Source organism: Triticum aestivum, chromosome 3B, assembly GCF_018294505.1.
Source record: "Triticum aestivum cultivar Chinese Spring chromosome 3B, IWGSC CS RefSeq v2.1, whole genome shotgun sequence".
Lineage (NCBI taxonomy): Eukaryota > Viridiplantae > Streptophyta > Magnoliopsida > Poales > Poaceae > Triticum > Triticum aestivum.
In genome coordinates, this window is record NC_057801.1 from 538,777,396 (window position 1) to 538,796,879 (window position 19,484).

Below are 19,484 nucleotides of genomic sequence, written 5' to 3' on the forward strand. Positions count from 1 at the left end.
ATTCAATCCGATAATAGCAGAACCTCAAAGGTAAAACTCAATTCATCACAAGAAGATAGAGGGGGAGAAACACCATATGATCCAACTATAGTAACAAAACTCACGGTACATCAAGATCGTGCCAAATCAAGAACACAAGAGAGAGAGAGAGATCAAACACATAGCTACCGATACATACCCTCAGCCCCGAGGGTGAACTACTCCCTCCTCGTCATGGAGACCGCCGGGATGATGAAGATGGCCTCCGGTGATGGTTCCCCCCTCCGGCAAGGTGTCGGAATGGGCTCCCGATTGGTTTTTCATGGCTAGAGAGGCTTGCGGCGGCGGAACTTCCGATCTAGGTTTCTTTTTGGGGGTTTCCCTAATTATAAGAATTTTTGGTGTCAGTCTCACGTTAGGGGGGGATTCCCGAGGAGTCCACAAGCCAGGGCGCGCCCTAGGGGGGCGCCCCCTACCCTTGTGGTTGCCTCGGGACTCTTCTAGCCCAACTACAATGCTTTGTGGGCTTCTTCTGGTCCATAAAAAATCACCATAAATTTTCAGCTCGTTTGGACTCCGTTTGATATTCCTTTTTTGTAAAGCTCAAAACAAGGAAAAAAACAAAAACTGGCACTCGGCTCTAGGTTAATAGGTTAGTCCCAAAAACAATATAAAATAGTATATCAATGCATATAAAACATCCAAAACAGATAATATAATAGTATGGAACAATAAAAAATTGTAGATACGTCGGAGACGTACCAATGAATTCCGGCAGCACGACGGCGTGGTGGCGGTGGTGGTGAACTTGTTTCTATAGGGCTTCATCATGTACTGCAGGAAACTGGACGAAGGATGAAACTGTGGAGAGGGGCGCCGCACACGGCTAAGAGATTGTCGTGGGTTGTGTGTGTGTGTGTGTGTGTGTGTGTGTGTATAGGTGGGGGAGGGGAGGCAGCAGGGGGCGCCCCAAGGGTGGCCGCCGGCCCCTTGGGCTCCTGCCCTATGGCGCTCCCCCTTTCCTTGTTTCATAAGGGGGGAAGGAAAGGGGAGGAGAAGGAAGGCAGGGGGAGGCCTACTCGCCCCTCCTTTTCTTCCCAAGGCCCACGGCCATAGGAGGGGCGCGCCAGCCCCTTGTGGGCTTGTGTGCTCCTTTCTTTTAGCCTATATGGCCCATTAACCTCCTGGGGCTTCCCGGAACCCCTTTCGATGATCCGATGATTACCCGGTACACTTCGAAACCTTTCCGGTGACCAAATAGCATTGCCTATATATCATTCTTTACCTCGGACCATTCCGGAGCTCCTCGTCATGTCCGTGATCTCATCAGGGACTCTGAATAACATTCAGTCACCAAATCACATAACTCATATAATACTATATCGTTAATGAATGTTAAGTGTGCGGACCCTACAGGATCGAGAATGATGTAGACATGACCAAGACGCCTCTCTGGTCAATAACCAATAGCAGGACCTAGATTCCCATATTGGTTCCTACATATTCTACGAAGATCTTTATCGGTCGAACCTTTATGACAACATACGTAATTCTCTTTGTCTGTCGGTATGTTACTTGCCCGAGATTCGATCGTCGGTATCTCCATACCTAGTTCAATCTTGTTACTGGCAAGTCTCTTTACTCGTTCCATAATACATCATCTCGTAACTAACTCCTTAGTCATTTTTCTTGCAAGCTTCTTATGATGTGTATTACCGAGAGGGCCCAGAGATACCTCACACAAGGTATTCCTCCGGTATCCGGGAGTTGCATGATCTCATGATCGAAGGAACATTTGACATTTAAGAAAGCAGTAGCAATAAACTGAACGATCATATGCTAAGATAATGGATGTGTCTTGTCCTTCATATCATTCTTCTAATGATATGATCCCGTTATCAAATGACAACTCATGTCTATGATTAGGAAACCTTAACCATCTTTTGATCAACGAGCTAGTCTAGTAGAGGCTCACTAGGGACACGATATTTGTTTATGTATACACACATGTATTTAAGTTTTCGATCAATACAACTCTAGCATGAATAATAAACCTTTATCATGAATAAGGAAATATAATAATAACAACTTTATTATTGCCTCTAGGGCATATTTCCATCACAATACGACTACATCAGCCGCATTACGATGCTAATGCTTTCGGTCTACAAGGGTATGTAGACACACTCTCCTCTCGTTGCTATGCATCTCCTAGATTGGATCTTGGGTGTTCCATATGATTTTTTTTATTTTCATGCAACGTTCCCCATCCCTTCACATCCTAACCTTTACAACAACATTGATACACTTCATGACCTTTCGACTGTAATGTTGAGTGGGGCCCCTTCACAACATTCATGAAGTTTATTAAACTAAGCATTGAAAAGAGGATCTCATGTCCAATATAATACATACCAAGGTTCATCCATATCCCCCGAGGACTAGGGGTATACTCACACATGGAGAGAATGAACATCATGAGGATGGTAAAGGTAAACATGAATGGATCACACACGTAACACACAAGACGATCCACTAGGGTTCCTGAGGTTATAATGAGATGGATGTGGATAATGATGACAGTGACAGTGGTGATGATGATGACAGTGGTGATGATGATGACAGTGGTGATGATGATGACAGTGGTGATGATGTTGATGTCCCCTTGCGCTTGGTGGTGAGGATGGTGATCTCCTCCTTCGCCAATTCGTCCTCCGGATCGCTTCAGAGTCTAGGGTTCTGCCTTCTAGACGAGTTTCTGGTGGACGTCCTCCTCCAATCCACGATCAGATTTCACGGGGTGGAAGTAGTGGACGAGGCGGCGGTGTTGGCACCTCATACGACCACCGCCCATACGAGGGGCGCATTTGTATGGATCGTCGTCTTTTTCTTTGGAGGCGCCATAGTGACTTCTGCTTTGATCCCTTCGATCCATTCTCTTATGGTAGTTGATTGTAACATTAAATACGTGATTTCACTACCATTTACTGGGATTTATTTTATAAAATATTATTTGCTCCAAAAGGCGCTATGTGTGGAATACCGACAAAAAGAAGTGCATAAATGCGATAAAATTCCACAAAGCCTACCATGTAGGCGCAAAATAATTAGCAAAGCCATCACATAAATTGGACTCATCACTTGGCCACAACCCGACTAATGTGGCCCGCCTCTTTGGCGCGATCGAGGATGGCTGCCAGCACATCCGCTACAATGTTAAATAACAAGTGGGATAATGGATCCCCTTCCCTCTCATTTATAAAGAAGGATCCAACTTCTCCATTGATTTCACCATCACCTGGGACTAACAACATCATCCAACTGGTCCACATGGGATTAAACCCTTTCTTATAAAGAACCCATCTAAGCTGGTCGTATGCTTTCTCAAAATTTAACTTTAAGATCAACACCTCCTCTTTGGAGCATCTAATCTCGTGCAACACGACCACACCATCCAGGATCCATGCACCCCGGTCCCTGGATGAAGGCCATTTGGTTGTGATGAATTACTTTATGTGCCATCGGGGCCAGTCTAGTGGCAAACCCTTTTGCCAATAGACGGAAACTCAGATTTATCAAGGTTCTTGGCCGATATTGACGAATACTGTTGCCTCACTCACCTTTGGTAGTAAAGCCAACACCCCATAGTTTAGACGCTTACTGTCAATTAAACCACCAGTAAAATCGTCAACTAAATCAAAAAACATTACTCCCCCAAACTCCCCAAATTTTCTTATAGGAAGTCACCGGAAACCCATCTAGACAAGGAACCATACCTGTTTGCATTTCCTTAAAGTTGTTCGTGATCTCGCAAAGAGAAAACGGTGAACCTCCTAAATAGAACATAGCGTCTTCCGTCTAACTTTCTGTAATGATCATTCACGTTTTTTCTAAGAGGCTCTGAAAGAAACCCGAAGAGAAAAAACGGTTGTTCATGAATTAACTCTTGTATTAAACTCATGACATATGCCTATTTGACGACTCTGATGCCAACGCGCAGCTTCTGTTTTTCTTTCTTAAATGTGTGAAATCCAAAGTCTACGTTGTTGAGATATGCTTCCGCAGAATCAATATGGGTGCTAGAGACGATATGAGCAACCGATGTATTATTTGATTGCAGATCCTTCCAAGCTTCGTCACCATTATAATCAGTGTCCATTCTTGCCTGTTGTCCCTTGAAGAAAATTCCTGTTGATGTGCTCTTGGCCGGAGCTCCATCCAGCGGCAGCCCAGCGACCCCTAGCGACGGTTGTCGCCCATCGATGCATTGTCCCTTGAAGAAAATTCCTGTTGATGTGCTCTTGGCCGGAGCTCCATCCAGCGGCAGCCCAGCGACCCAGAGCGACGGTCGTCGCCCATCGATGCTGCTAATCCAATTTGGTCGCTGGATTTGGTTTCAGACTATGGGTTGAAGTTTGAGACCAACCCTTTCTCTGTCTAGACCAAACCAATCCAGCCCAAAAATAAGTGCAGCCCAGACCAAATTGAATTAATCGTAGTGTCTCATTCTATTTTGTCCAATCCAATGACAGCCCAATAGGAAACCAAACTGAAACTATATTTTGAATCCAAACTATTCCGAGGTCTAATTGTTTGATTGCAAATCCTTCCCAGCTTCGTCACCATTATAATCAGTGTCCATTCTTGCCTGCTGTCCCTTGAAGAAAATTCCTGTTGATGTGCTCTTGTGCACACATCAGCCTCTAATAATGCTAATAATCATCATTCCTTGGTTTGCATACGCCCGCCACACAAGAGCGTCATCGTCGTATTCATATTGGCTGGTGAATGGCAATCAGAAGTCCAATAATGGCGAACCAATAATTTAGTTCACGTGAGAGGTAAGTGGCCTCGTCATGTACAAATTACGAGCACCCTGCAAAACTCGAAACTGTATAGCCGTTATGCGTTGGCAAGCTAGCATTGGCTTGAAAAGAGCTCGTCTAAGGTAGACACGAAAACAGGATCCACAATAGTTATCCACGTGATGCAAACTCACGGTTGCGTGGCGTGACTCAACTGATCTGGCCAAAACTGGAGGTGTCCAGCTCGGCCAGCTTACTACGATGTCGATGCATCCCCAAATTGGAAGTGGGATAGAGATGAGCACGCTATACCACTCGATGACTCGATCGTACTACTCTACTAACGTGACAAGGCATAAATCCACGTACCCATTTTATTTCCTTGATTGAAACGATACCGAATCCAGTCCACGCCGTGCTGCTCCTCCCATCCACTTGCGTCCTCGTGGACGGGCCGGGGGCTGTGGGCGGTGGAGGCCGGACTACTACTTTGATATTTTCGTCGGCCTAAACGTACGCAGCAGGATAAAGGCCGAAACCTCCCCTAGGCCAGCCATGTCCGCGTCACCCGAATCCTCTGGAAACCGTGTGCACTCAGGATCCGTTTAAATACCTCCCCCATAAGCTTCCAGTCTGACAAATCTCTCTCGCTCAGCTTACGCCAGTATATAATCCTAAAAAAACTCTCGCAGCTTTCGTCCCGACCCACTCTCGATTCCCCTCTCCAATCCACAGGAGCGCCGCTCCAGGATTCAGCCGCGATTCGATCGCCGTGGCCACCGCGCCGTCCCGCCCACTCGATTCGGTCGTGTGCGCGCTAGGAAGTTCGTCCGTCAATCGCCTCGCGGTTTTGTGTTCGTTTTCCCGTTCTGGTTTCCTGTGGCTCGCTCGGTTACCGCTTTTAATCTTAGCTAGCTCGATCGATCTCGGTTACTGTGTAGGTATGTGTTGCTTGCGCCTGCATGTATATGCTGATTATTATGACTAAACTGCTTGATTGATTGCTTGATTTTGTTGTGGTGACTAATTTTCCTGGTTCGGTTTAACCATGCTCGCCAATTGGTTCGTTGACTGCTGTTTGATGCTATTGACCATTTGAATTAGATGATGTGCATCCCCACAATTCGATTCAAGTTCACTTTAGACCCGTGACATATGCGCTGGAGTGCCTGTACGCGAGGTTTGGGTTGCGTTTCATATTCTAGGTACGAGGTGTGCTCGATCTATTTACTGGCTACAACTATTTGGGCGTGTAGGATCATGGCTGCACAAATCATTATCAGTAATTCACATTACCTTGTATGTATACATACGGTCGATGAAGCGGCATGCGCTGTGCAAATGGACTCCTGTTATTGCAGAAATTTTCAACTTCGTAGATCCCTCACCATACGCCCTCTATTTTTGGACTGAACTGGCAACTTATATCCTTCTTCATCACACTCCTGCTGTTCTGGCTAATCCGAACTTCCATGACACTGGGACACTGCATTTTGCTTCCTCTCCATGTGCCTGAAACGGCGCCCCTGTTTTGGTTCCTCATTCAACTCTCAGTTGTGCCAAAGGCAGAAACATAATTTTGTTTTCGTTCACCAATCAAACAAAACAGTGGATATGCTCGTAACAACGTGTTGAGGGCTCATTCTCGAAAAGAGAGGGAAAAAAAACAAGGTTGAGGAGAAACTATCACTGTTTTAGATAAGTTACCTTCAGGCATCCTAGTTAAAGAGAGCATGTTAGGATGGCAGCAACTTGCAGACTACTTGCTGCGTGCAGCATTGGTTACTAATTTTCTTTACTGCTTTGGCACAGAGTTGGGGGAAGTGAATTCACTTATGCAGGTTCTTTCAGTGATGCTGCTTCACTAGTTCTTGAGACGATCCCTATTCAGTAAGAAATTGTAGATAGGTTACATTTCAGGTACAAACCACTGAAGTCTTAATTAGGACGCTGGCTTTCTCAAGATGTTCTTGATGGGAGAACTAGAGGAAGTTTAGTTTATTTGCGGATATTGAACGACTTTAAACAATGTTTGGACAAGTTTCTTCCGTTGAAGATGAAGCCGGTGGCTGCTGGAGGTAGGCTTCCTTGTAATCTGACTTCTTAAGGAACCTTTCTGTTCGATAAAAACATTCAACGACGGTACTAGCTAACACGTCAAAACCTTATCATGAAACCATCCCATCCCCTTCACTTCTGTTTCCTGGCATTTGATGCTCTTGCATGTTCCTCTTGCCAGAGAACGGGGGGCCAGCACCACAGTAATACTGATGCAGATGGATCACTGTGTACGAATTGCTTGGGAATTCTCCTCTGGATGGATATCAGTTGTGTAATTTGTTTTCTCACAGCTCACAATCCAGCTAGTTTATTCTACTGTGATTGTTTGGCGGTCAAATATGAGGTTTTTGCTGATTGGAGCTGTCCGGCGTTGCTTTGGTCTTGTGTTGATATGCCTGGCCTTCAGCAGTATTGAGCAACCAGAACTACATGCAGTGGCTTCCTCCATATTTTGGACATGTGACTGCATTCTGTATTGAGAGCCATCCTGCTAAATGCATAATACTTGCAGGTATTTGTGTTGTGTTTGCAACGCGATAGCTTTTGCGCTACCAAACAGCCGACATGGGTGCCGTGCAGCTCGAGTCTGTTGCTGCTCAACATGCACAAGCTAAGCTAAATGTGGAATCACTTCCTCAAGGCCCTTCGTTGTTTGATGGAAATGACACTGCCAGGATCAATGGTTCCGAGTCTGATGAGTATGAAAAATTTGACAAGGGATTAATGCAGTATGGGTATGTCCTGTTATCTCACAGAGTGATTTTATTTTCTAAGATCTGCTCACAGTAATGGGTTTCTTGGTAAATTATTGTCGCAAGAACTTTACAAGTATGTGATGTTGCAGATGTGCACATTACCGAAGGAGATGCCGCATACGAGCACCATGCTGCAATGAGATTTTTGATTGCCGGCACTGCCACAATGAATCAAAGGTACAATTTCATAAGAACAATGTCGAGTTTTAATTTTGCATTCATATTCTCAGTGATTTTAAGGCCGAAAACTAGGATTTATGATAAGTTTGTAGATGGGCTTTGTTTAGAGCTTTGACTGTTGTTTATGCTGCTATTTGAATCTGACGGTGGGAAAATAATCTGATTTAGTACCTGTTATGTGCTGATACAAGGGCACTATGTTAATATTAACAGTATTTTTGGGACTTGGGAGCTATAATATCAACGTGATATGTCAAAACACAATTAACATTTCAGCTTGACAATTAATATGGTCAACTCTTGTTCTATTTCCTGATTTTTTCTGGATGCATATATGTACCTCTATATTTATATTGCATATAAGGTTTTCCACAACGATAAGTGTTCATATTTTTGTTCTGGAACGATTTTTGAAACTATAGTCGTATTAACAGCATGTTGGGAGCTGTAATATCATGACATATGTCAAACATCATTCACATTTAAGCTTGACAATTAATATATTATCAACTGTTGTTCTATTTGTTGGTGCTTTTTAGATGCATGTCTATATCCCTTATACTCTGCTTATATTGTGTATAATTTTTTTCATAAACGATTATGCGTTCTTAAGTGCTCATTATTTCTTCTGGATTTTATTTTATTTGAAAAATGTGGAGAAATAATGTACTATGTATTGACAGAATTCGATCAAAATTGATACTCCTACGCGACATGAACTTCCACGCCATGAACTGCAGCAGGTTTGTTTTGTTTTGTTTTGAGGTATACCACTAGTTTGCAACCTTCATTACTCTTACAGTCATGCTGAGTTGGTTCTTGATCTGTAAGCAGGTCATATGCACATTGTGTGGCACTGAACAAGAGGTTCGTGACTGCACCATAGTCATTGCTTTATAAAAGTGGTGCTTTCCTGTCTAGCGTCAATGTGTCATCACGGTGCTTCTTGCTTATCTGTTGCCAGGTACGACAAGTATGCATCAACTGTGGTGTATGCATGGGAAAGTATTTCTGTGAAGTGTGCAAGCTCTTTGATGATGATGTGAGTAAGAGGAGTTTCCAGTTTTGGGTATTTTGCCTACTTTGATCAAGTTGTGGCAGTATGCCATGCTAAAACTTAATTTTGTGATTCCAGGTCTCAAAACAGCAGTATCACTGCCATGCGTGTGGAATATGTAGGTATGCAGTTTTTTCCTGTGATAATTTCCAGTCTTGGAATTGTATGGATGTATCTCTCTTACTTTTTTTTAAAAAACTTATGTTTAAATGTGAAATTTGTTCTTATCTTTGCAGAATTGGTGGCAGGGAGAATTTCTTTCACTGCTCAAAATGCGGTAATGCATCGTTCTTGTGTCTAAAATTGCATTCTTGAAAGTACAATGTACTAGTATGATGTCATTTAGGAGGCTTGCTACAACATGTTTGTACACAGTACACACATACTCCCTCCGTCCCAAAATAAGTGTCTTAAGATTAGTACAAATTTGTACTAGAGTTAGTACAAAGTTGAGACACTTATTTTGGGACGGAGGGAGTATTTGTTTAGGCTTATGTGGTTACACGATGTTGCGTGACTTGTAGTTTGATTTGTGCCAGAAAATAACAAGAGTTTTTTTCAGAGATATTTACATTCTGTTGTAGTACGTTATAAATTACTAGGTGAATTTAGCTGTATAGTATTTTCAACTTTCAACTCCAGAATCCACCATTTTTAATACTCCCTCTATTACTAAATCAGTGACAAATAATATGGATCAGAGCAAGTAGTCTATTCCTTTCTTTAGTCACTCTAAAGTCTCAACTACACTATAGTTTAAGGATTGTACATTTTACTATTGCTACTTTTGTTTAAAAAATCTCAGTTTAATTGGGCTTATGTCATTTTTACGCTTATGAAATAGTTTCATATAACTGTGATCACTTTATTCCATTCAGTTGGTTTAACCCTTGTTTATGTATCTCATGTAGGATGTTGTTATTCCAAAGTGTTGAAGAACAGTCATGCATGTGTTGAAGGAGCCATGCATCATGACTGTCCAATCTGCTTCGAGGTTGGTGTTCAGTTGCTCATTTGTATCTGCAGCATATTGTTTGATGAATGCCTTAATTTCTGATTTCAAATTATCTTGTGTCTGACCCTGTCATGATTTCCAGTACTTGTTTGAGTCAAGAAACGATGTCTCTGTTTTGCCATGTGGTCATACAATTCATGAAAAATGCTTGAGAGAGATGAAGGAGCATTGCCAGTAAGTTTAACCTGGCCTTCGATATACGCTGGTTTATCATGTGTAGAACTAGGCCTATGGCAGCTGACATGTCTAAAACCAAATTTTAGATTTGCATGCCCGCTCTGCTCCAAGTCAGTATGTGACATGTCGAAGGCATGGGAAAGACTGGACGCGGAACTAGCGACTCTGTCAAACTCCTTCGATGATAAAATGGTAATATTCTTGTTTTGCGTCATTTGCTCGTATGAGCGGCATACTCCGCACATTATTAACCAATTTCGTTGCTAGATAATTTGAACTGAAGAGCTAAATTTGTTGGCCGCTGCTGATCCACCTTTCCTGGTTGTAGGTTCGCATATTGTGCAATGATTGTGGGGCAGTATCAGAGGTGCAGTTCCACTTAATTGCACATAAGTGCCATAATTGCAAGTCGTACAACACCCGGCAGATTTGAAGTAGTGAAGCCCTGGAGGGATTCTACATTCTTCCTGGAAGTTGGTGAGAGTGCTCCGGCAGTGGAGATTAGTTCGTCTACGTGATGTTTGCCGTGAAGGCACATCACTAGACAATTTATCAGCGTCCTCTGCAGTTAGCTGCCCTGCATCGTTTCTGCTAGTTCAAAAAAGTGTGTAACAGTTTCCGCGCGTCCGTTCAAGCCTTGCATATTTCAGCACTGGGCAGACTGGTAGAATTGTGCTCTACTCGATTGGTATCATTTCCTCACCATTGGCCAGGCCTGCAACGGATAGGATCTCCTCTCCAGGGAGAGTGTTGTGTGCATGCAGCAGGCTGTGTGGCATAGGGTTTAATGGTTGCAAAATGTCTTGATCAACAATTTCCATTTCAGCGATCACCAAGTTGGGCTGTCATTTCCGGGTCTACATTGTTGCTGCCTTTTCGTTCAGTTTATTGCATGCTTCGTCTGTTAATGTACCTGGCACCTCTTTGGGAGGATTGTTATCTGAGCAATGCCGTTGATGCAAAAGCTTGGCGGAGGCAACTCCTCGCTAGGCGTGGAGTCATATGTAGGAATGGCGGCACTGCCAATGCTAAGTTAGGGTTCTTGGGCTTTACAAATATGTCACTTTAGAGCAACTCCAATGGGGCAAACCATTTCGTCCGCCGCCGTCCGTTTTGATCGGCGCGGACAGAAAAGGTGGCTCAATGCGTCGACTCAAACGGACGCGCGTACGTTTTTCGTCCGCGGGCGACCCATTTCCGGTCCATTTTCTAGCCGGATTTGCGTGGATGTGCGGACACGCGATGGACGCGCGTGCGCTCGATCGCTCTCCTCCCCTGGCTCGTCGGTCGGTGGCACATTGGCCTCCCCCTATCCAACAGCAACCCTCGCCCTCCTCCTTCATCGTCGACGCCGTCGCACATTTTTGCTGGTGACTCTGCCAGCTGCCGGCGCCTCCACATCTGCCCAGCTACGTCGCCCACTTTCACGTCGCCCGCCACGTTCTTTTTTCACAATTTTCTTTGCGACTCCGACGATTCATCCTTTGATGACAAGGAGGAGATATTGATTGCCGTGTTGGTCCATCATCACCTCAACAACCAGCGGCCATTGTTCCGTGGCTCCATTCCGAGCCAGGCGTTGAATCGCAATCGAGAGAGCAGGCATTTCCTTCTTTGGAAGGACTACTTTGATACAACAAACCTGTTGTTCAAACACTAGAAAATTCGCCGCCGTTTCCGTATGAGTAGGCATCTTTTCAACCGTATTAGAGAGGGGGTGGTCGGCTATGATGACTATTTCGAGTGCAAAGAGGATGCCGTTGGCAAGATTGGTTTTTCCTCTTATCAGAAATGCACTGCTGTCATCCGAATGCTTGCATACGGAGTGCCCGGTGATCTCATTGACGAGTACGTCCGTATGAGCGAGTCTACTTGCCTAGAGTCCCTGTATAAGTCCTGCAAGGCTGTTATTGCTGTGTTTGGCTCTGAGTACTTGAGAGAGCCAACTGCTGAAGATACAGCCCATTTGTTGGCGATGAATGCCAGGAGGGGCTTCCCAGGAATGCTTGGTAGTATAGACTGCATGCATTGGGAGTGGAAAACCGCCCTTCTGCTTGGCAAGGGCAGTATAAGGGCCATGTCAGGGCTTGCACTGTCATATTTGAGGCCGTGGCGTCTCAAGATCTCTGGATCTGGCCATCGGCGGCGCTGAGGGTATTCGTGTGTATTCGTATGAATACCCATTATTGAGCGCAAAAAAATTTAATACATACTCCCTTCTCTCGATGCACGCGCCCACGCTCGCTCGACTCACTCGTTCGGTCGTTCCCCAATCCCCGGCCGCACTTCCCCTGCTCTCGACGCACGCCGCACGCGCATCGGCGGCGCTGAGGGTATTCGTGTGTATTCGTATGAATACCCATTATTGGGCGCAAAAAAATTAATACATACTCCCTTCTCTCGACGCACGCGCCCACCGCTCGCTCGACTCGCTCGTTCGGTCGTTCCCCAATCCCCGGCCCCACTTCCCCTGCTCTCGACGCACGCCGCACGCGCCTACTGCCCTAGCCGCCCAGCGACCCCCGCTCAGGCGCTCACCGGCCGTCGCCCCGCCCGCCCTCAGCCGCTCAGCGCCGCCGCCCGCCAGTGCTCGTCGGCCGCCAAGCCCCAGCGCCGCCAGTTCTCGCCGGTCGATCGGGGGCTGCACCGACCGGACTGCATCGCCGCCCCGCCCCGGCGCTCGCCGGACACCGGCCGCCCCGCCCCAGCCCCGTCGTTCACCCCTCTTCTGCTATTCATCAGTGTCCAGTCCCAGCCGCCCATCGCCCGCCGCGACGCCGCCCAGCCCAGGGACCAGCGGCAGTTTTTCTCCCCCCTGCGGTCAGGTACAGTCCTAAAGAAAACAAAATTTCAGTTTTTTAGTTGATTCGATTTTGCTTACCTAATTATTGCAAGTAGTTGATTTAATTTGTAGATGCTAATTTCTTCCTTGTTTTGTTGTAATGTAGATGAAGAAGAAGAATGAGACTGGTGGTGGCAGTAGGATTTTTGCATTGTGGGAAAAAGCTTCAAAAGCAAAGAAGATTGATGAAACGTCTACACCAAATCAGAGTGCAGCTGCATCGGGTACTTGTACCTCTCATGTTCAGCTTGAGAGCAATTTGCAATTGGCGTTAGTGCAAGCACCGGATGCGGAACGTGAACCGGAGAGCAGAGAAGCAACCCCAACCCCAATTGTAAAAGATGCTGAAACAAGTGATGCAAATGATGAACCAATGGAAGAAGATTTGGAGGCACTCGAACCTGATCCTGGAAAGCGGATTCCCATCTCAATGTATGTTGTCAATGACCAAGATAGAGTAAGAAGAAGATGTATTGAGATGAAGCCATGTCAACCAAAGAATCATAACTTTGAGTATACAAATAAAAGTGGAGTTGACCATCGCTTTTGCCGTGCTTGGTTTAAAGAATTTCCATGGATTGAGTATAGTGTGGCAAAAGATAGTGCTTTCTGCTTTGTTTGTTATTTGTTCAAGGATAAGACAAAATATCCCGGTGGAGATGCATTTGTGAAGAATGGATTTAGGAACTGGAACATGAAATCAAGATTGAAGAAACATGAAGGTGATGTTAGTAGTGCTCATGCTGAAGCTCAAGAGAAGTATGATATGTTCACTACACCACAAGCATCAATTAGGGAGTCTTTTGCTTCAAACACCTCACAATATAAGGCTTTGTATAAGCAGCGTTTGACATGGACACTCAAATGTTTGAGATTTCTATTGCACCAAGGCTTGGCATTTAGAGGACATGATGAAAGTGAAAACTCACTAAATAAAGGAAATTTTCTTGATCTTTTAAATTGGCTAGCTAGAAATTTTGAAGAGGTTGATAGGGTTGTTCTAAAAAATGCTCCACAGAACTGCAAGATGACTCACCATGATATACAACATGAGCTAATAAAATGTTGTGCACAGGAGACTACAAAATTAGTCATTGAAGAACTTGATGGTGGCCACTTCGCAATACTTGCAGATGAGTCTAGTGATGTGTATCAAAATGAACAGTTGGCAGTTTGCTTGCGTTATGTTGATAAGAAAGGAAGGGTTGTTGTAAGATTTCTTGGTCTTGCTCATGTTCAAGATACTACCTCTTTGACACTTAAAGCTGCTATTGAGCAAATGCTTATGAAGTACAATTTGACCTTTGCAATGGTTCGTGGGCAAATACTATATTGTTTACAAGCTTCTTAAGTTGGTATTAATTCTTCCAGTAGCTACTGCTAGTGTTGAAAGGGTGTTCTCTTCAATGAACTATGTGAAGAATAAGCTAAGGAGCAAAATGGGTGATGATTACTTGAACAATTGTTTGGTTACATTTGTTGAGAGAGAATTCTTCAATCAAGTAAAGGATGAGGATGTCATAAACTCTTCCAAAAGGCGATCGCAAAGTTATATTGTAAGATGGGATATCATCAATTTGTCAAATAAAAGGTACTGGTGTCTTTATGTTCATGTATAATTAGTATGGTCTGATGCATTAAAAAATTACTATTGTCGTACTGGTGTCTTTATAGTACATTTAGAGTATTTTTATGTGCCAATGAATACCCAGCCTCAAAATCCTGGCGCCGCCACTGGATCTGGCACTCTTTCTTTGACATGGGAGGATCACACAATGATATCAACGTGCTCCAGCGCTCGCCGGTGTTTACTAGGCTTGCCGAAGGCAACAGCCCATCGGTGAACTTTACTGTCAACGGCCACACTACGACAAAGGATACTATTTGGGTGACGGTATCTATCCTCGGTGGACCACTATTGTCAAGACAATACCCAACCCTGTCGGAGAGAAGAGGAAAGAGAGTGCTAGGAAGGATGTCGAGCGTGTCTTTGGTGTTTTGCAATCTTGATGGGGCATCGTTCGGTATCCTGCTAATACCTGGAGCACGCAGAAACTGTGGGAGGTGATGACTGCTTGTGTGATCATGCATAATATGATCGTAGAAGACGAGCGCCCGGAAGGTCTGTATGATCAAGGGTTTCAATTTCAGGGTGAGAATGTTGTGCCCGAGCATGCAGTAGCGGCAACGTTTGAACAGTTCACCCAATTTCATCAAGACAAGTGTGATTGGAAAACTCACGTGCAACTGCAAAATGATTTGGTTGAGCACATGTGGGCTCATGTTGGCAACCAATAGATGTATCTTCTTTTATTCGTTTTGCAAAACTATGTGAGAGCTATGTGAGACATTTTTATTTTCATTCGGCTTGTAATAAACTATGCTATTTTATTCGGTCCAAAACTATGTTATTTGATTCAAACTATGCAATCATGCAAAAAATAGGGGGCCAGGCAGCCACGCCGACACATATGGGTCAATGCGTTGGGCGCCTTGCCGACCCATATCTAAAACAGGGCGGACGTAGGGCGTGCGGCCGATCCAAACTGACCAAACGCGGATGAAATCGTCGTCCATTTGGGCCGCCCCATTGAAGTTGCTCTTAGGGCCTCTTTGGTTCAAACTTCTTTTTTTATTGTATGCAACTCTATTTGTAAGGATACATTATGTATAATCTGTATAAGTATTTCAACCGAGTTGAAATTATGAGAAAGGTTTCCCCCGCAAAAAAAAAGAAGTTATGAGAAAGATATCCCCCGCAAAAAAAGAAGTTATGAGAAAGATCAATTATTCTAGTATGTTGTAGCAAAAAACATCATTTCAATCATATTGTACACAAGAGGGTAATTATGCAAATGTTCAATACGTTGCCCTCAAACAGAAAAAAAAACTGAATGTTTTTTTGACAACACACATGTTCATGTCTTTTATATTTACGAGTGTGAAAGCAATGAGCGGCGGACCAGATGACAACGAGGTAAAAATGTGCACAGTAAAAGCATCCAGCGGTTGAAAACGACCAGCGAGCGCAATGCCGCTAGAACGGCGGGTAACACAGCACCGTTTATATGTTCCATACACAAAATTTCGTGAAGAAACAATATGTGTTGTGAGTTGTGACCTGGGAAAAAAGTTGTGCCCTACAGAGCTTACATTGCATTTTTATCGTAACATTTGTAGCTTAACAAAAATTTACACACGGTTAGAACATGTTTATTATAAAGAAAAATAAGAAATTTTGTACTCTCGAAAGCAAAAAAAAAGGCCTCTTTCTCACAATTATGTGTTCTTCCTATTTCAATCGTCAAAAAAATCATATACCGCGAACAGAGCATAGATCATCATGGTTACTTGTGGTGGAACCAGCTCCCAAATGTAAAAAAATGTAAGTAAATCGCTCTCCCGAGGAAAACTGAAACGACCCTTGGGAAAAGAAGTTGGTGATCCTTGTTCAAGATGCTGATCTGCTGAAGTCGCAAGCGATGAATGACGCTGAAGTCAAGAGTCCTCCTTTTTCCTTTCTCCGGGCGCATTGGATACCCTTGGCGTTTTGCCTGTAGCACCCATCCTGTCAAGCGCTTAGGCTTGCCTACCTGCGCCCGTCCTTATGTCGATGCAACATGGTACTGTAGCTACACAGGGCCCTCTGCAGCTGCGGGCTACAGCACAATGAATGGCAAAGCTGGTGATAATTGCACTGCGACTGTAGTTAGTGCTTCTGACTGCCCACCAGAGCAGAGCATCATACTACTACTGTAGTTTTCACTTTTACCTTTTCCTCAGGAGCATTCGCCGATGAGCTGCAGAGAGTAACAAAGGCTCTCTATGATGAACAATCATTAATCAGCCCCGGCGCAGAACAAATTCGGGTGGCCACAACTCGCAGGACTAAAAAATATACTCGTATATAAGAGGGTAATATAATTGATTGATTAATATATTATGGCACATCGATATTTGAGTATTTCTACCAGTCTTACAGCCAAAAAGGAATACTCCCAATACCCATGAAAATGGTCCAGCCATTGCGCTATGGCAGACACTGGATAAATTCAAAACCTCTCCTCCATTCATACAAAAAACCAGAATGAGAAGCGTTTTTCTCCCTCCCTTCCCTGCTGCTGAGTCCTACTAAGTTCCAGGCCAAAACAAGAAAGAACAGACGCTTGTGGGCAACGCTTCCTCGCCACCACCACTAGCAAGCAAGCAATCTTCACCAATGCAGATCAGCAGAGGAGCCGCCGGAATCCAGCATCATGAGCTCCACCTCCACCTCATCCATCTCCTCCTCGATGCAGCACTTCCTGCACTCGTTGCTGCAGAACGCCTTCTCGCCCCTGCATTCCAACACAAAACTCAACAACTGAACACAACCACATAAAAACAGATGGAAGCAAAAATCGTTTCAGTGCTCACAGATACATGAAGGTGTCCATGTCCTCTCGCAGCCGCTTCCTACAGTAGGAGCACGAACCAGAAGTGGCACCACCAGCCGGCATCGATGGCCATGACTGCTCCTCGATGGGCTCAATGGTGAAAATCGGCCTCTTGGAACGGACGCCGTTGGGCACCTCCACCGTCTGGCCTTTCAGGATGTGCGTCGTCCTCGGGTTCGGGCCATGCTCGATCACGCAGGTGTACTCTTCATCCTCACAATCACATTGAACAAAGCCTGTGTTCTCGTTCATGGCGTCGCCATGGCCAACCGAACCGGTCTTCTGACACGATGATGCATCGGCAGCCGCCTTTGGCAGCCCAAGCTCAAGAAATGGCTTGATGGATTCAAGAAAGGAGTTCTTGCCTCCAAAGTGCAACGAGCCCTCGTCGGCGGTGAGGGCATCGACAAGGCCGAGACCGACTCTCTGGGAGCCGGTTCTGAGCTTCAGAAGATCAGCCTCGATGCCTAGCAGTCCAGTGGGCTTGAGATTGGTGCCCACGGTGTTTGATGACGGCAGGTTCTTGAAATCCAGAGGAGAGGTTGGGCTCCAGACTGAATCAGGGTCCACTGCATTCAGGCCTTTGCTGCTCAGCCGCACAAAGAGACCAGGCACCCTGAAGAATCCAATGCTCCTCTGCGCAAGGTTCTGGTCGGCGCAGTTGTCCATGGCTTGCTCTTGAGGAGCACAGGCACTAGCAAGTTGTCTCTGAAACAGTCAAACGGTTTGTTTTTTAGTATCAGATCAGTCAGCAGTGAGTGACGAGAGCAAAGAAAAGTTCAGATAGATTTCAGCTTTTGCTTTTACTCATATGGGTCAAAGGATCAATCAATCAAAGAGAACAAAAGAAAAGAACGATGATTGATTAACCGGGTACATTATTTTTTAATGAAAACTAACAAATTGCCTGCCGGTTCCAAGCACAAACATCTCATCCTTGCAAATTCAAAAAGCAAGACCGAAAACTACAGTCACTTGAACATGGTCAAGGTAAGAAAACAAGAACACCAAGCCGAACGGATAAACAGCAGAAGCTCTTCTCCCCCCAATCTTATTACTCCCAAATCCCAACAGCTGCTTCAACAAGGATTTACAGGGATGCAGTTCCGAGCTCCATAACCTGGCACTGCGACGGCCATGAAAGGGAAGGTCGAAGGCGGCATTACCACCGACCAGGAATCACGCGACACGAATCGCGGCCGAATCAAGCAACCAGTAAACGAAAGCCGTCCAATCTGAGGCCCGGACTGGGAAACCAGCCAAGAACCGCAAAAACTTCTGGGCCAAGCATACACAAATCTAGAAAGTGCGGCCGCATCTTTTCCACTCAGGGAGAGTAGTAGCAGTGGGTGTGCGTACCTCGCGGTCGATTCGACGGCCGGGCGGGGATGCTCAGGCGGTGGTGCCCCTCCTCGCGCGACGGGACTAAGAAGGGCCGGAGAGCCCTAGGGGAGAAGAAAGGGGGGAATGGGGTGGGCGAGGCTTCCAGGGCACTCTGCTTCTCGCTCTAGACTCGCTGCTGCCCCTCCCCCTCCGTGCTTTCCATGTGGTTTCTCGGGTGCGCTTGCTGGTGTGTTTATGGGGAGAAGACAAGTGTCCTCGGCGCGGACACGCAGCATGCAAAAGCAACGGGCTCGTCTCTCTCTCTCTCTCTCTCTCTCTCTCCTAGTGTAGTGTAGTTTAGTGTACAGCAGTAGTACTATTTTTGTTTTCTCTTCTCCTTTTGTTTTTTCTTTACTCGTCTGCTCTCTCCCTTTTTTTTCTTTTGTGTTTCTTGGAAGGCACTCCAGTGCTGCTCCATGTGACTAATTTTACTTTTTGGAGAACATTAACTCGAATACGCCTAAGTTTAGCGACGTAATGGTGCTGGGTCCATTGATCAGTCAGTTTAAAGCTATACGTGCCGGACAACTGGGCTCTTAAGAAAGGGTCCATCGATCAGTCAGTTTAAAGCTATCCAGATTGTTTATACTTTTTTTCGGGTCCAGATTGTTTATACCTAGAGAAAAGTTGTGCACCTGTCATTTGGATGCACCATGTATTTACCTCCCGAGGCGATATCAACACCGCGAATATATCTTGGGCCACAAAGGAATTATATGCACATTGTATTTTTTTTAGAGAAAAGGCTTGAGGCGAGCCTGACTGAATTAACAAAGACATTAACCGGACATGAT

At 45.1% G+C, this 19,484-nt stretch overlaps 2 protein-coding genes across 9 annotated transcripts; one reads left to right on the forward strand and one right to left on the reverse strand.

Moving 5' to 3' along the window:
• Positions 1 to 5,336: 5,336 nt before the first annotated feature.
• On the forward strand, positions 5,337 to 10,877 carry LOC123070776 (probable E3 ubiquitin-protein ligase RZFP34). 8 transcript variants are annotated; one of them, XM_044494115.1, is made up of 13 exons: positions 5,338 to 6,862; positions 7,024 to 7,356; positions 7,425 to 7,579; positions 7,690 to 7,777; positions 8,464 to 8,523; positions 8,612 to 8,647; positions 8,745 to 8,822; positions 8,916 to 8,959; positions 9,074 to 9,114; positions 9,749 to 9,831; positions 9,935 to 10,026; positions 10,116 to 10,221; positions 10,358 to 10,877. In XM_044494115.1, exons 3-13 carry the CDS (start codon positions 7,569 to 7,571, stop codon positions 10,460 to 10,462), a joined length of 744 nt encoding a protein of 247 aa, XP_044350050.1. In that variant the 5' UTR covers positions 5,338 to 6,862; positions 7,024 to 7,356; positions 7,425 to 7,568; the 3' UTR covers positions 10,463 to 10,877. The 8 variants fall into 8 exon arrangements, with proteins under 8 accessions (XP_044350049.1, XP_044350050.1, XP_044350045.1 ...); XM_044494110.1 differs by having other exon boundaries at positions 7,024 to 7,111; positions 7,357 to 7,579; XM_044494114.1 differs by having other exon boundaries at positions 5,337 to 6,862; positions 7,024 to 7,579; positions 8,464 to 8,545.
• A 5,902-nt stretch (positions 10,878 to 16,779) lies between these two features.
• LOC123070777 (FCS-Like Zinc finger 8) lies at positions 16,780 to 18,897 on the reverse strand. Its single transcript, XM_044494116.1, has 3 exons — positions 18,667 to 18,897; positions 17,288 to 18,015; positions 16,780 to 17,208 (listed from the first exon to the last, which is right to left on the reverse strand). The coding sequence occupies exons 2-3, from the start codon at positions 17,974 to 17,976 to the stop codon at positions 17,085 to 17,087; spliced, it is 813 nt and encodes a 270-aa protein (XP_044350051.1). The 5' UTR covers positions 17,977 to 18,015; positions 18,667 to 18,897; the 3' UTR covers positions 16,780 to 17,084.
• Positions 18,898 to 19,484: the final 587 nt, after the last annotated feature.